The sequence below is a fragment of the Papilio xuthus genome, unplaced genomic scaffold, assembly GCF_000836235.2.
Source record: "Papilio xuthus unplaced genomic scaffold, Pxut_1.1 DF828952.1, whole genome shotgun sequence".
Lineage (NCBI taxonomy): Eukaryota > Metazoa > Arthropoda > Insecta > Lepidoptera > Papilionidae > Papilio > Papilio xuthus.
This window is the reverse complement of record NW_013529697.1, coordinates 3,226,601-3,244,251: the sequence shown is the minus strand read 5'-3', so window position 1 is coordinate 3,244,251 and position 17,651 is coordinate 3,226,601. Positions and strand designations below refer to the sequence as shown.

Below are 17,651 nucleotides of genomic sequence, written 5' to 3'. Positions count from 1 at the left end.
TAGGCGTAAAGTTGGGTCTGACAAGTGCTTAATGCCACAGTTATTAATTGCCGTCCCTCGTCTTTAATTACAATTACATTCGTAAAACATTTGACTGTAATTTAGAGTAAATAACGAATTTACGGATATATAAAGTGCCTATTATATTTGTATAGAACCGTGCCGTCAAATTGAGCCTTAAAATTTTCATACCCTTTGGATCTTTCATTACATGTTAATGTAAACGTTAAGTAAATGCGCTTCCGTCTCGGCTCCACCCGTGAAATAATACGATTACACAGAAAAATAAGTGTAGTATAAAAAGTATTGTACACTTCAACGCTTCGTCTTTTGAGTGAAGTGCCGGGAACTAAATTCCAGTTTTCAATAATTCGACATCCTTTTCCTAATTTCCTGACCTTATTGATTTATGCCTCTGTAAATAATGAATGTTCACTAAAAGCAGGATTGTTTGTCCACATAGTTTTAAATAAAGTACCCTTTTATCTTTATAACCTTTGTCGTCTAAATCGATTACATTAATCAGCGTTACAGACGAAAAAGTGACAAAACTAGTGATGCGTTAAATTGTACCGAGTCGACACGCGTCATTTCGTTGTTTGTTACAAAGTGTCCTCTAGTCCTAAATGACTAATTATTATGAGTAAGACTGACGACAGACAACCGGAACTAGCTCATATTCAACAAATTGGACAACTTGTTCTTTAATTGCCGCTTATATTAGCCGGTTAAATGCTTGAGAAACGTAAATATAAACTGAGAAGAAAATTCAGGGTATTTTCATAATTTTAAAGTGGCTTAAAAAGGCAGTAAAACCGAGCTGAAACAAACGAGTGTCATTAAGCACTTCGCTTACTTCTGATTCTCGTTTTACTTGCACGAACATTTTGTGGGAATTAAAAATAATCATTATATACCTAAATGTATACTTACTAGTGCACGCAATATATTATTCTAGAAAAGTTATTTATTTTACGTCATAACTAGCATTAAAAATGTATTTTAAATTTAACATAAAACTTAGTCAATAGAAGTAATAAAGAACGTGTGTTTTTCAAAGGAAAATAATTATTTGCGTACTAATACACGCGCATCTTGAACGAAAGTAAAAGTTAGTGACTGGATATAAGTCCTAGCTCAAACATGTCCCAGGTTTAATTTTCTGTGCGTAGAAATCAGAGTAATTGATAGCCTCGACTTATTGTTGCGGGAAATTTCTTTTTAATAACTGGAAGCTGAATTAATTCATTTCCGAACAATAACCATTGTCGGGATATAAATTTCCGCTTGTTAAACTAACATTGAGTTTCTCCATTTGTTTTCATTACATGCAATTCGTGATTTCCTCTTAAATCAACTGCGAAAGTACCGGCAACCGGCATGCAGATTGTTGACCCGCTTCTACATACACTGTGTGGATGTTCAACTTACTAAAAGCAATGCTTCAATTGTTCTACAGACCGTCTCACTTGTATAGATATACCACAATTTTTTTGTTGTCAACTAATTTGAAGTAAAATACAATTATAGACGTATGTGATATTGTTAATGAGAAGCCGGAATTGATGAAATCATTCATTTGTCAACAATGTTGTAGAGTCTAGCTATTCACGGTAACTGGGCAATGGCCAACCACGCTTACACAGTACGGGTTAGTTGACTCATATCTTTGAATTTCTTTGCCTATATGTACAGGTTGCATCACAATGTTTTCCTTCACTGTAAAAAACGTCAAATAAATGAAATTCGAAAATCGAACACGGTTACGGTCCGATCTAGTCAATTGGTTAACAACTGCGCCACCGACGCTATTGAAATCATTGCTTTTTATAATTTTAGTAAGTAGTAAAGGTTTGGTTTGTGGGTAATATTTATCGTGAAACTTTACCACTATATTATTACATATTAGGTTTTATTTATTTAGTAGTGTTGCACATATTGGAATTAGCTTTTGCTAAATGCTTTTCCTTGCTTCTATTGCACGTAAAGAGAGCGTCCGGATACCGAGTTATGACTGTTCTACGTTAGGCGCAACTCTTATGCAAGAATTACTATACTTAAAATCGTGATTCATTCCATGTTGCATACAACCCCACATTCTTAGGTAAGTTTTATTACATCATTCATTTATTTTATTATTTGTCTTAATTTACGTATTCAAAATTATGCAATGTATTTTAAGTTGCTTTGTTAAAGAATACTTTAAAACTGGACATTAAAAACGTGTTATTCTTTAATTGTTATTGCAACGCATCTCAATCCAAAACATTCGTGATAAGTTTATTTGTATAAAAACGTTCGATTCTTTTTGATCTCAACGTAAACATTTGGAAATAATGAACGAATCGATATTGCTTATTTAAAGGGCCTGGGATTAGAAACAAATAAAGCAAATATAATGTTTATTTTCGCCCTAAATTAATAATAATCGTAGCTTCAAAGCTTGTTTACGAGCGTGTGATTGGTTTGCATGTGCGAAGATGAGAGGTAATAGAAAAAGTTTGTTTTTTGTTTGGATGCGTGTTTGAATACTTATGAGTGCAGCATGTGGCTGTCAGCCGCTGTTGGCCACGCGCTGGCCGAGGTGGCCAGGTGTGGCTGCAGCTGACGCACCCCCATCTCGTTTGGACGTGTCGCCGCGTGCCATCTTTAATATATAGTTTCATATGCTGTTTGTCATAATATTATTATCAAATGTTTCTTAAAATCAAATCGTTCGATGCTTAAAGGCTGCACGATGTTAATAAATTGACAAAATATATTTAATTAAACACACTGACCATATACTTAACTGTATTGAACAAATACATTGAATTGAATTACTATTATGAACATGAATTGAAGTAAACGTAAGTACGCTGTTGTAATGAGAACGTGAATTTGAAATATTTGTCCGTTTAGGGATAAAAACAACAATAACGCGAAATCCTGTCGGCAAATTGTATACAGTAGAACTCGACCACAGTGCAATTATAAAAGAAATCGTAAGTTCTGTTAAACGTGACATTTTATCTCGGCAGTGAATAAGAATTCTATACAAATTATGAATGAAAGAAGCTTAGCTTTTGTGTGACATATCCTGTGTCATTGTTGTCGTTACCTGCCGTCTCTTTTGCTCCTTTGTAGTAAAATTAGTTTTCTACCTGACTTGCCTTACGGACGTGATACTGATAAAAAGATGTGTGCTATAACAATCGAAGAGGTTTCATGCGGCTCGACGACTTAACCGTTCGATTCGATCCCAAGCCCCTACCATTGTTAAATTGTCGTCCGGTACCGATACCACCGACACAACGCCCCACCACCACGCCGCGCCTGTTCAGGTATTTATGAATGAACGCGACAGCCTGCTGTACCGCGGTCACCGCCAGGTACAAAATTACACTTTTGGAATTCTTTCAAGACGACGAGTAGTGCTACTCGGCTCGGCAGCTCGGCGGCAGAGGATAAGCCGCAGCGCGGGGCGCGGTGCGGTCGCGGGGAAGCAGCGGCGCCCACGACGCGCATGCGTCGAGCTCTTTTCACTGTGACAAGCCCTCCCTCTCAGTTTATCCACGACCGTCGCGCGCGGACACCGTGTCGTCATGTGTCGTGCGCCAACTTTCTCGAGTAGTGATGTGATACGGTATCGCTACGTTCAGATGAGACGTCGCTAAATGTACTCGAATGTTAAAAGTGTGCGAATAATATGTTAAAAAGTTAAAGATTTTTTGTGCAAGTTTAATACGGAACAAAGTTGTGTAAAGACCAAAATGAAGTGGCTAATAGTGGTGGTGAACGTTATGGTTTGGGGAACAATTTTCGCCGGATTCGCTCCGCCTGGATCGTGCCCTCCGGTGTGTGCGTGTAAATGGAAGGGTGGCAAACAAACTGTGGAATGTGTCGACCGGGCTCTCATTACGGTGCCGGAGCCCGTCGATCCTGCTACTCAAGTGCTCGATCTTTCAGGAAATAATTTGCAAATTCTCCCCCAGGAAGCTTTCGCTAGAACGGGACTTGTTAATTTACAGCGAGTATATTTACGTAGTTGCAATATTGGCCAAATAAACGATCGGGCATTTAAAGGTCTCACTAATTTGGTAGAATTAGACCTGTCCCATAATTTACTTACTCAAGTACCGTCAAACAGCTTCAAAGACGCTCCTTTTCTCCGAGATTTAACTTTGAGTCATAACCCGATAATAAAAATTCATGCAGAGGCTCTGAGCAGTCTCGGGAGTATCGTCAAACTCGATTTATCTAAATGCGATATTAGAGATATCGCTGCCGACGCATTTAGAAATTTACGGTCCCTGGAATCTTTGAAGTTAAACCACAACAATCTCCGAGACTTACCGTTAAGTTCTCTTGAGAAATTGGAGAAACTTCGTGTTATAGATTTATCTGACAATCCCTGGACTTGTGACTGTCGTCTAAGAGATTTAAAGATGTGGTTGGCGAAGCATAAGCTGCTTTCGACTCCGACGTGTTCGTCTCCTGCGAGGTTGACTAATAAACTATTTTCGGAATTAACTATAGAAGAGTTTGCGTGCAAACCAGAAATTTTACCCAACACTAGAAACGCTGTTGCGAGAATTGGAGAAAATGCGACTGTAGTTTGTAAAACGGAAGGCGTGCCGAGTGCGAATGTTAATTGGTATTGGAATGGCCGATTATTACAAAATGGAAGTAGTTTTAATAATCACCAGAAAATTATAATATTCGAAGAGGGAGAATTAAAAAAGAAATCCTCGTTAATACTTACAAATGTGCAGGATTCGGAACCTATCGAGTTTTACTGCGTAGCTGAAAACAAAGGTGGCAACGCGGAAGCCAACTTCACGGTCCATGTTTCCCAGATAGCAGGAATGGCGTCATTAGACAGCGCACAAATTGCGAGTCTGGGAGCCGCATTGTTCTTGCTTATTATTGTAATTTCCCTCGGTTTACTTATCACATTTGTAAGATTTCGTCCATCCCCATCTTGTGAAAGTAAAACTCCGAACACATTAGATAGAGTGGTGTCAGGAAATGAAGTACATCCTACGACAAATGACAGACCGCATGTAGCAGTATTAGCCAACACGCAGGAATCACCAAATTACAATGACGCAAAATGCAATCCGGTGGTGAAGCCTCCGCGCGTCGGTGACATGCCGTACACAACCAATCACTACGAAGGGCGAGGCAGTATCGTAACGGCCGGAGGACCTGTAATGGTTTCGCCGACTATATCCGCCGGCATTGACCCCGACCTAATCAACGACACTCGACCGGACAGTGCCGCTAGACCAGGGAGCGGCGAGTATGCACGGGAAACCTCCGACTCATTATATCCATCGGGTCTCTGGGAGCAAATAAAAATGAATCAAGCGAACAGTTTAGCAAGAGCTGTGAGTACTGCGCTTCCTAGTTATTACACAGATAGGACTCCTATTATAGAAAACTCTAGCGTTAACGGTTCACAAGAAGAACTGGGTTACATGAGCCGGACTTTTCCGCGTTCACATGCGATGACGGGAGTGACGACAGCTCCGATAGATTCGTCGTATCCTCCAGACTATGGCCTCCCGGCGACGGGGGGCGCGACGGGCGCGCGTACGTTGCGCGTGTGGCAGCGAGCGCCGCCGGTGCTGCCCCCGGTGTCGGCCTTAAAACGTGTGCTGACTATAACCAGACCTGCAACAGAAGATGGCTTTCACGATGGCTGTGCTACTGATGTTTGAATATTATATAAAACTGTATAAAATTCAATCACAACTTGTTCAAATGTAAATATTAATTGTATACATGAATATTGTGGCGCGTGTAATCTATACGTACCTCCTAAGCTGATTAGTTACTGTTAGCGTAATAGTTTTTGTATTATATAAATTATTATTTAGATGATTAGTGGAAAGTTTCATTGGGTCCTAACGTTTGAGGAATCCGCGACTGATTAGATGATGGAAGTATAAGTGTAAATTTATCGTTAAACGGAACGGTATTATCTTTGATCGCCAAATAAATAAATTATAAATATACAAATTAAAGTTATATCCTGAATGTTGAACCTATGTATTAATGAGTTTAAGAGAATAAATAAATGGAAGCAAGTTATCCAAAGACATTTTCCAGTGTGGTTAAGTAACCTGTAATAATTGTTGTAATGCACGATGAATGTTATTCGATGTATGATGATGTATGTAAAACTGTGTTGAAAAAAAGAGTATTAGCAAAATGAGAAATAAAAATGGCGATTAAACTGTATTACTTTGTTTAAATGGTGATATCCCTTCAATATTAAAACAATAAACGGAAGCTGGAGAGTTAAGTTAAGTTATTAAACTAGACAGCTTATTGATTTTTTTTTAATATTAAATTGGTTTGACAAATAGCATTGTAGTCAGATTATCCGTAGTAGATATTAAAGTACAAGTAAATGCAACAATTTTCAATGTCTCATTGTAGTATTTTTAAATCTTGTTGAGTAATAAGTGTAAATTTCAAAATTGAAATAGAGTATATAACATACAAGCTGTCGCCCGCGACTCCGTCCGCGCGGCATTAAAGAATCCTTAATGAGTAGCCTATGTGTTTTTCCAAAATATGTTCTACATCTGTGCCAAATTTCATAAAGATCCGTTGAGCCGTTACGGTGATACCTTCAAATAAACATCCATCCATCCATCTTAACATTCGCATTTATAATATTAGTAAGAAGTAAGGATAGCTTGTTCTAGGAATTATGCATTTTAATGTAAATATTAATGTTTATAAAATCATTAAAGGTAAAGAAGTAAAGATCACAATGGCATCATTTTATTTTGTAATAAAATTTAACGCAAGGTGTTTTCACAGGTTTGCGCGCTATAAAAAATGAAATTTCTTTTTTTATTATGCATAAAGATATTAACAATAACCTCGTTAATATTTAACTGCGGAAATGAGATAAAATAGGTAAGCTTTTTTAGTTTTGATACTACTATTTAATGAATAAAGGAAAACAGACAAAAATAAGTCACAAAACAACTACTTAGTTAACATAAATATTTGTTTTAGGTATATATAAATATTACTATTTACATTGAAGCATATTACATACTACTGGTTTAAAATATTTGTGTAAGTTCATTCATTGGATCACAAGGAATGTGTTAGTAGGTATATAATGGGACCTCTATCATAGAAGTTAGATACGTAAATTAGTAGTCGCTTATTTACTATCTTAATTAGGCATTTCATTAATTTAGATAAGTGAGATTGGAAACCAAGCAATTAAAAAATAGAAACATTAGGCAAGTTAAGCCTTGTCGTATTTATATGAATTAAAGTAAGTACTAAGTAACTTTCTATTCTAACCACTTACCTATTTAGCTAGCGGTTCCCCGTAACTTCGGCAGCACAGGATAAAAAATAGGCTCAAGATCGTTAAAATCATCTCAGGTAAAAAGGTGTTGGATCCCGTGCATAAGGGAGCGGTAAAGATTACGGAATGCCTTTTGTCCAACATCGTCATGTCCGTCGGTCACACCTTTTGTATCGTACACCGTGAGTTCCCATTGTTGAAAAACATATACATAAACCTGTTTTCATACCACTCGTCCTCGCGTACATAGTAGAAAATCGTGATTTCTTACATGTACTACTATGTTAACAATATTCTCAGTTGTTAGTGATAATTTTAAATATTCTTTTAAATATTGTATTTTTTTACTATACTCATCTTTTTAACTATTTTTCTATTACGTAATCTGTTAAAATATTTTTACGGTCGCGTTACGCGGTAGGTAGGAGATATAGAGGTTAGAATAAATTCCGTCTGAAGACAATGAGTCATTAGGGTCGTTTTATTGCTCAATATTTTTAGAAATTACGACATTGAAAGATGCGAAAGCTCGAAGCGTCAGCCATTTTCCATAATAAAAACCGTCTAAAATCACACAAAATTTTTAAACAGCGGCCATAACTCGGTGTAATGAATGGAATTGTATCGTCGCTTCATTGAAGTCATCAAGCTGGTCGCATTCGCGGTAAAAAATATAGGGCCGTTCAGTCGGTCCCGAGTCCCGAGCGCCGAAGAAACCGGTTAGCGCTATTTCATTTCCGCTCAATTCAGTCTTTTTTATTACGAAAAAAAACCAAACCCTAAGCGAGTTCAATGGAATCGAGTTTAAAGCGTGAAGTTGGTGGTCAAATAAAATAAAACAAGTTTTAAAAAGAAGACGGTTTTCGAACGGGCGGAAGTAAGCTTTCGTAATACTTTGTTGTAGCTCCAATCGAATGAGATTCCGATGTCTAATTTGTTGTAAATAAACAAAATTTTCTATTGCATGGAATTTAAAAAAAATATATAAGTGATGGCCAGCTCTAGTAGAATCACTTAAATATAATTCAACGACTTTTAATATTATATTTCTAAATTATGTACAAAATAACTCATTCTGAAAAACGTAATTTAATAAGCCATATGGATTAAAAAAGGCAACGTGCAAGACAAAGTGTAGGTATACTAGTCCTATGGTAAGATGGATGGATCAGGTCAAGGTTGCAGCAATCCAATGTATGAAGCCGCAAGAGATCGATCTTTGTCACAAGAAAGGTGATGTCTACGAGCAGTCCAGCTGTGTTGTTTGATAATTATAATGAAATCAGTAAAAGATTTACTTATAGTTATTAAAACATATATAACAATAGTCTTTGTATGTTGACAATTTCAGTTTCTTATGTTACAATTCGAACAAAAGCTGTTTACTAACTGCATTTGTCTATGAACAAACAGAAGTACTGTGAGAACTCCGTATACGAAATAATGAGTCCAAGGAAATATTGTGTTATCTTGCTTCTAACTTCGCATTCAGTATAAAAATAAATCTTATTGTTAGAACTCTCAACGTTAACAAGGCAAAGTTTTATAATACACACGTGACTTTTTTTCTTTACTAACTTTTGTATCAGTAGAAGTAGAGTAGAGTATTAAAAATATATTGTAAACTATAAATGCACTTTGCGATATCTGTGATAGACGTAGAGAAAGAGAAGTAGAAGAAGACACGATCTTAATGACACTTTCGTTCTTTAAAGTCGGTCTAGATATTTAATCTACAGGCGGTCGCTGCTGGTAACTTATACATAATTTCATACCTACGAAAAACTTTACCCTTTTCAGTCGGGTAATAAAATGAAAGTATCATCTAGCCGCAACTTATTTCATTTATGATACGTTTTAAGATTAAAGTGAAAATATAAGGTAAAGTGGTAACCACCATTTCTTCCTGCCCTTACACAAATTTAGTACCTAAAAAAGTTTAGATATCAATATTTATCATATAGCTAAAGTTCGTTGTAGTAATCTTGCTTTTTTATAGTAAAAGGTAGCGAAGTGGCATATATAAACGAGTTTTTAGCAATTCTTCGAATGAGATTACTCTTAGGAAATTCATTTTTTTTAAATATGTCCGCTTTTTATGCCTCAAATTAACAAAATAATTTGTTAATTATGATTACAATAATTTAATAGCGTATAAAATAAATCCACTATTAAGAAAACAACATATAAAACTTTCGCACGAGTTTAATTTTTACAATCATGTAAAAACAGACATCATCTCGCTTTTCCTTTTATAAAGTAACTCATTAACTTTCACTAACAACAATAAAATGAGCCAAATAATATCGTTAGTTTTGCGTAAGGTGTTATCTTGTTTGTTTAGTGCCGTGGTCATAATAAATTAGAGATGTACTTTAAATAGAAAAGATGTACGTAATATAATTATTGTTAATTATTATTTTATTTAAATTTATCACTTGAAAGTGTTTTCAAGAAGCTTAATGACATGATTATAAAATTGTTATGACACTGAAATTAAAGAGTTATTAGCAAATAAAAATCACAAAACGATATTTTACAATCGATACGGCTTTGGAGTTTACAGATAATGAATCTGAAAGCAAAACATCGCTGAAGCAAGTGAAATTCTACGAGCAAAGATATCTCTTACTTAAGACGACACCAACTTTAGCACAAGAATTTGGAAAAAAAATCGTTGCAATAATCGACATTGTTTATTTAAGTATAGAAAAAATGAAACGTTTAATTAAGTACAAGGAAAAATTTAATTTTCGATGGTATTTGATAAAGGCGTGGTCCGACATGTCGCGGCAATCCATGTAATTTACATTTGAGATTCTTGAATCGAGTAGAACCTATATCATATTATTAGATTTAGTGAAAAATGTATTTTTCATAGTATCATTTAAAAGGACCTAAGATATTCGTTGAGTATATTTGTTGGGTGTTATATTAGGGTCATTGACCGATACTTGACGCACATCAAGGGCGATAACATTACATCGGATATGTATATCATTAAAGATGAGGAGCAGTAAAAAGGTAAGCGCTACATGATGGACACCATTTCCTGTGGTCGTTACACTTTAATATTATGTCGATGCGATGCGGCCGGAAAAGCGACGTTCGTAATTTAATGACGACTTTTTGTGTCCCAGGACTTTTCTCTTTTATCTCCTTATTTCCGTTACATTTGGTTACTTCTTTATTAAAAGCTTCAAGTTAGATAGCAAACAATTGTTTTTATTTAAAGTACATAAAATAGAATAAAAGAATGATCGACTTATCTTATTTCGGCTTTGGGGGTATCTTAAAATCAAGAGATACGTGATTGAATGTGAATCGAATGAAACATCTCTCTTTAACATCTGTACTTATCTTATTAATATTATAAATGCGAATATTTAGATGGATAGATGGATTTTTGTTTGAAGGTGACTCCGGATCGGCTATACGAATCTCACTGTAATATGGCATAGATGTAGAACATAGTCTGGAAGAACACATAGGCTTCTTATTTTTTTTTAATTCCGCGCGAACGGAGTCGCGGGTGACAGCTAGTTGTATATAAACATATAAATATGTCTCCTTACATGGAGGTATAAAGAAGAGCTTATCTATACGTAGTAAGTATTTAACGCGTTTTTTATTTAATTCAAAGAAAATATTACTTTCATTCTTTTTGTAATACGATATCCGAATTTCATACAATTCCTAGGAAATGCATACATTATCTAGGATATGTGTATATTTTACAATCTATAAAATAGTTTTATTACATTTCGTAAATATTTTCAGAATTGTGTACATTTCCTGGGAATTATATGTAAATTCTAGGATTCACACTTTTCCGGTAACATATATTCGTTATTTATTTTTAAATAGTCATAACCCAAACAAACCGAATTAAAACATATTTTAACCTCAATGTGCTGGTATTTATTAATTCTTTCAACAAACACATGTACGTGACCACAGCGCCGTTTAAAATTGTTTTACAAAATATATTGAAAATTCAACAAAATGAAGTTAACACAATACTACAAAGAAGTTATAATACTATCATGAGGTTAAATAAAACACAATGTTATAGTACAGATTTAAAAGAGAAAGAAGCTTCCACAAGCACGGTTGTAATGATTAATTTGTAAAGAAGTTTTACGTTGTGTCGTTTTAAAAGCCTATGTGTTTCATATGTTTTTAGTACAGACCTAAACATAAATGTAAAGACGCTTATACATAAGTTAGACGAGTAATGTTTAGTTGCAGAAATAGTGCCGTCAAGCATATAAAGTTGTTTAGGTATTAATGACCTCAATTCAAAAAGTATTAATTTCAAACATAATTTGAATCCAAGTAATTTCTTTTGGCGAGTTTTCCTGAGTGGACTTGCGATTACTTCTAGTGATACCGCTAATGTTTAAAAGTGACTGTAATCAGGTTAATGTCTGCCGTCGGCTCACTTTTTGTTTTATAAAAGTAAAAACTTTATACAAAACGCTCTAAATTTTTAGTAGACCGTTTAGGGAACGCTTGTCGGGACTATTTTTAATTTAGTTAGGTACATGTTCTTTGTACTTTTTTAAATATTAACACTGATGGTGGATTTGCGTCTGTTTAATTCAAAAATACTTTTTATTTTTATAATTCATACATCGTTGCAATTTTATCTCGCATACTCAGAAAAAGCTTAAATTTTCGTACATGGATTAGAATTTTCACTTTAGAACATTTTACTTGTGTACTTACCTTTCAAGAAAAAATCCCGACCGACAGGCTTTAATGCATGAGATAGCGCTATCTATTAGCTAAATTTAAAAACAAAGATTTTAATATTTTTGGTGTACACTAAATACATATACTGTACTATTGTACTTTATTTCAGAAATTATTCTAAAACATCGATAAAATTTAGCAAAGTAAAAAAGTTATAGCGAGTGAGATTCGAACTTTTTTTATACATATTTAGAATTTTATTTCATACGTCCACTGTATCTGCCATGTTGCGATGTAATATACCTTATGACACTCTGGGGAAGATAACGAATCGAATAACACCAAATATAACCAAATCTGTTCAGTAATTTAGACTCTGTGATGTCACAAACGAATTTACATGAATACAAACCAATATACATAAAAACAAACTTAATGCGTACGAAAAAATATTTCCCTCTTATCATTCGCTTAAAAGCTTTCTCCGAAAAAAGAGATGTAAAATGATGTTATTATAAAGATCGGAAGTGCTAAGTATAATGAACAGTCTGCAGTAAATAAAAATACTATCGGTATACAGCTCTAACAGCTGCTTTTAAAAATACAGAAATGTTTCGTACAGTTTGAATATTTTAGTTGGTGGTAAAACAATTTTTGAGATCCCCGCGGTGCACCTAAATGGCTGCGAAGTTTATAGTAGCACGTCAACCTTTGAACTAACAGCTTATTCATTTTATAAACATCTTTTCGATGTTTATTTTTACTGAAATTTTATGTCTTTTTAAAATTAGAGAATGTTTAAGGATGTAATAAAATAAAAACACGCATAGCGTATAACATTATTTAGGACTACGTGTTTAATTAACTAATCACTTTAGTGAATATTTTACTTCGATAAGGAAAAATTATATTGTAAAGAAAATTATCCACTAAAAAGGAAAATCATTTTATGTCATTTGTTTCTTTTTTCTCACTCGTTGCAATCAAAACATAAACCACGCTTCAAGTGAAGCTTAACTGCGTACTCGGAAAGCTCGCACGAGTTTTTCTCGTCTGTGTAATTTACAAAGCATTATTTTATCGGAAGTTTAATTAATAAGAGTGAACATTCGCTTATCAGTTATGGTAATATAATATAAATAGTACACATTATATATATAATATGTACATACATGATATTGATATTATAATATTTATTTTTAAAAGATTACATAATTATTTCATATTTTAACCTTTGACTGTAGGCTATGCATTTTTTCTTTTTACGTGCTATACGTAGATAATGGCTCATGGATTGTTGTGTTCTAAAAATAATTATTCTCTAAATTTAAAATTTTGTATCAGATGCGCTTATTTTTAATCCTTTAAATTAAAGATTTTTCACCAAATTAAATTGTAGTATTTAATTTAGGTGGAACTAATAATCTTAAGTTTACCTTTGCGGAAGGAAGGAAGGTATGCTAACGACGCGTCGCGCGGTCGACCATCTGCATATCTTTCAAATTAAATACATACCGTTGTCCTCTGGCTATTTCAACGAATTTACGTTGTATGTAAATTCTTGGGTACGTATTTCATCACCGCAAATGCTTACTATTAAAATTATTTTTCTGCGTTAGGTTTAATTGATACTGTAAAGGTATATATTTTTATACATATATATTTTTGTCTTATTACGACGTGATACAATCTACAACTTCAGTGGGACATTTTTTAGCAAACATTCAAAAAAGAAGCTGCGGCTGCAAAAGTAAAAAATTATCCCTTCGAAATCTTGGCGAGTTTTCACGATATTGTGGACAAATGTTGACAGTCGACAAACAAATACGTATACCCAAGTTACCTAGTCATGGATGATCGACGTCCCACCGCTGAATCACGGACCGTAGTAATACAGGTTTCTACCTAGACTTTATCGTTGTATGGCGTTGGTGAGCCTTGTTTATGGATCTAATACCCAAGAGTAATGCTTGAGTGTTAGGGAAATTCCAAAAATACGTCTTTATAACAAAAAATTGCCTGACACACGAAATATAATTTACCTCGATGATCTTCATATCGTTTATAGGAATGTTTGCAGGTGAAGGAAAAATAGGTTAGCGTGAATAACGTAATTTTAATGAGATCAAAGGCGCCGGTCGCGGCGAGTTCTTGTGTTGTGCCGCCGGCATGTGACGTGTAAACAACACAAAAACATCGCTCAGTTAACTAGGTCTTTGTTAACTGAAAATCATATTTATTCTTGGTTTTCACAACGGTGCATTACTGCAATCATATTCATATAACTACTGTTTACACATAGAATGAATGGAAATGTAAGCTATAGAAGTTTGTCAGAATGGTGCCAAATAGAAACCAATAATATTTATATTTTCATAATAGGTTATTTGGGAAGTCTAATTATAACGAGTCCAAAGTCGTATATTTATAAGTCAAAAAGTAAATGTATAAGATATATATTCATAGGCGAATATATCATATATTCAAAAAAATATTTTTTTTTTAAATATGTCATGAAATCATAGAGAATAGTTCATATTTAATGATTCGAAAATTCGCTATTCACACAAAATTAACTCGTCCTTATTCAAATATCCAATAAATATTAAATGATTTTCTATTTTGAAATGTTTTAGATGTGAACAAAGAAGATACAATGGTTGAAATAAAATCGTGAATATCATGTAGTTATTCGATACACAGAATGTCAGCAAAAATGAAGAGGATTTGCGTGACTAAGTAGCTAGTAGTGGAAAGGTTGAGAGCTTCTTTATATAAGAATGTCGGATTTTCTTCGCATAAAAGTGTTTCCATTATTTGACGAAAATAGTATAATTTATTATTAAATTATAAGCCACTTAAACAATATAGTGCACCTATATTTTTTGGCCGAGAATGTTTGTTTCTAATAGGAACGTAAATTTGTTTTTAATACATTACTATCAATTTACAAAGATAAAGCTTAGAGTAAACAAGTTTGGTGTAAGTTTGCTTAAGATGTTTTTTTAAGCAATAACGTTCACTAATAATGCTTTGTTTCGAAAAAATTATCTTTGAAAGAAAAATATTTATTAATTTATTAGGTTATTTAGGCTGTCAGGGCCACTTCGTACCGTAAAAACTGTTAGCATTCATTTAATAATAAAAATATCAAATAAAACCAAGAGGGTAGCTAGTATTTTATAAAGAATTTATAAAATGTCTTACGTAATTCCCATTGTACTGAAATTTATAGTCGGCGCTACTAGACAGTACAATAAAATAACGAAACAAAAACAAAGCCGTCGATTTTCGCCGCCATTCTGGTTCCTTACACCAGAATATCTTAATCTCCCAGTCCGTGGTCAGCTCTCTTATCTTATATCTTACAGTCTTAACGTCAATTAGCATTGTTTTATTTCTAGTTTTGTCTTACTTTATGACTTATTTATCAATTAAATGTATTTACACTAAGCTTGTTTCTTGTTATGATAACAAACATCTCTATATTTAGACAAAATTGAAGAGAAATATTTTAACCTTGCTGTATATTTAAATTAACCCTCATGTTCATTTTGGTATAGTATACCATACATACAACTTTATAAATATATATGATCACAACTTTTTTTAACTTTGTTTTTTGCTTTTCTTCAAAAAAGAAATCTTGCCACAAAAAGGGTTAATATCAAGATTTAAGTACTCAAATTACAACAATTAAATATAGTATTTATTTTCGGTTTTGATTTTTGATCTGATTAATAGAGATAAAATCATGCCAAATAACTTTGTGCTGCTTTAAATTTTTTGATTCATGTATCAGACGGATCGATTTCAGTCTATTTTTTTCATTTTTTTTGTGGTGTATGTTACAAAGTATATTTAACAGGTTTTCTTCGCTCAGGAATGTATCAAACTGTAAAATACGAAGGTTAAAGTAATAAAGATGTTAAAGTTATTGGGACGAGATGTACGGGGGTGATCGGACGGTCAGATGGCCGTCATAATTCTTTCAGGCGACCTATCTAAAGATATTCGTGCAAAGTACAGGTAGGAACTCGTGTGAGTGTGTGAGAGGGTCAAAAGTTACAGTCAAATCAATAATCGACTTTAGTAATGAGCACAAGACTTTTTTTTAACTTACTAAAGCAATTTACATGTTATCGGCTTTTCACACGCCGACTGAAGAGCCCTTAATATTTGCCGAGGTCGAACCAATATTACTTTATAATAACGCTCTCCGTAAGCGTTTCGTAGAAAATTTCTTTCTGTTTCTCGTACTAACATAATTTTCACTTTTTAATTTTCACTTTCAGTCCGACGTTGGTTTGTTTTTAGATTCTGAGAATTCACGAAACGCTCTTAGCTTTTATTTAAGTTTTAGATATTATTTACCTTTTAGTTTTAACCTTGACAGTACTGGCTTAGGTAATATTTCATCATGCTTTATTATTTCAAATAATTAACGAAATGACGTAAAATCCAATATCCGCTTTACGTTAAAGTATATTTTTCTGATTGAAATTATTATTTAACATCAAAATACGTTTACGTAGTTTTCACCAAAGTATTCATAAGTAGCTTAATACGCACAAAGATTTTTGTATAATATCGTTGCCTTGACCTTTGAGTGTTTTATGTGAAATGCTGAGGATAAGTTGGTTTGAGTTGTAGTTTTTTCATTACACTGTGTTTCAAGACTTCGTTGTTTTTCCAAAATCTATTCAAAAAGATCATCATGCAGTTATCTTAGATTTTACAGTTTGTTTAACAATTTTGTTAAGCCAATAATTTCAACCGCATAAGTTGCCGTTCAGTTTCCGTTGATTAGCAGTGTTACTGCTAAAGTAGCATTAAAGATGCCGTAGTTAGGTTCATAGTCGTTATAATAGTTTAAAGTAGCTTCCTATAGTCCGTTGAATAGACGAAGACTAGATTACTAATAACGTGAAATTTCATTCACGGGGTAACAACGAATTTGCATCTCATTTCCTCACCACTCGAATTACTCCGAGCTCCCTAGTTACCTTAATTTAAATAAGTACAATTTGTTGTTTGCTGTCGTAACTTTTGTTATCTACATTTCGAGTAAAGCCTCTTAAAGTCGATACTGAGATTTCGCCACGATTCCCAAAGTCTACAATCTAGTTTACTGCAATAAATAAAAGGACCTCGATAGTAAGTATACCTATTTGTTCAATCCCTCTCCAAATTCCTTTAAGAAGGGTCGGTACAAGAAATTGTTCCATTTGATTTGTATATTTCTGTGTCTCAAGAACAGGGGTCTATTCTCACAGGAGGTTACGATAAATGTTAGGTGAATAATGTTTCTGTTGTACAATAATTTTACATATTTTGTACTTAAATGTGTTAAAAAATATAATTCTAATAGTATTATAAACAGCTTTTAAGTAAAATTCGTAGAAATTTATTTTTGGAAGGCAAAATATCAAAGAGTTCTAATTGTTTGTGTTTGAGCGATTAAAACTTATTATCTGCTATTTATTTAACTCGTAAATTTTTAGATTTATTTGATTTATTTTAAAATTAGTAGTATTTCGTTTGCAATGCCAAAATAATTTCAGAAGACTATCATTTTACAGTACAAGCAACAACATACGTTTTAACGACAAATGTTTGTAATTTT

The 17,651-nt window shown here is 33.6% G+C and overlaps 2 protein-coding genes across 2 annotated transcripts in view; both read left to right on the top strand.

Annotated features, from left to right (window-relative positions):
- LOC106125168 (histidine-rich glycoprotein-like) overlaps window positions 1-17,651 on the top strand; it is a 175,707-nt gene that overhangs the window by 37,331 nt on the left and 120,725 nt on the right. The gene's annotated exons all lie outside the window — the stretch shown is intronic.
- Window positions 3,345-6,217, top strand: Noki (protein). The gene has a single exon (XM_013322206.1). It carries the CDS (start codon window positions 3,753-3,755, stop codon window positions 5,703-5,705), a length of 1,953 nt encoding a protein of 650 aa, XP_013177660.1. The 5' UTR covers window positions 3,345-3,752; the 3' UTR covers window positions 5,706-6,217.

Coding starts and splice junctions, on each gene's coding strand:
- Noki (XM_013322206.1), top strand. CDS start 3,753: ATGAAGTGGCTAATAGTGGTGGTGAACGTTATGGTTTGGGGAACAATT.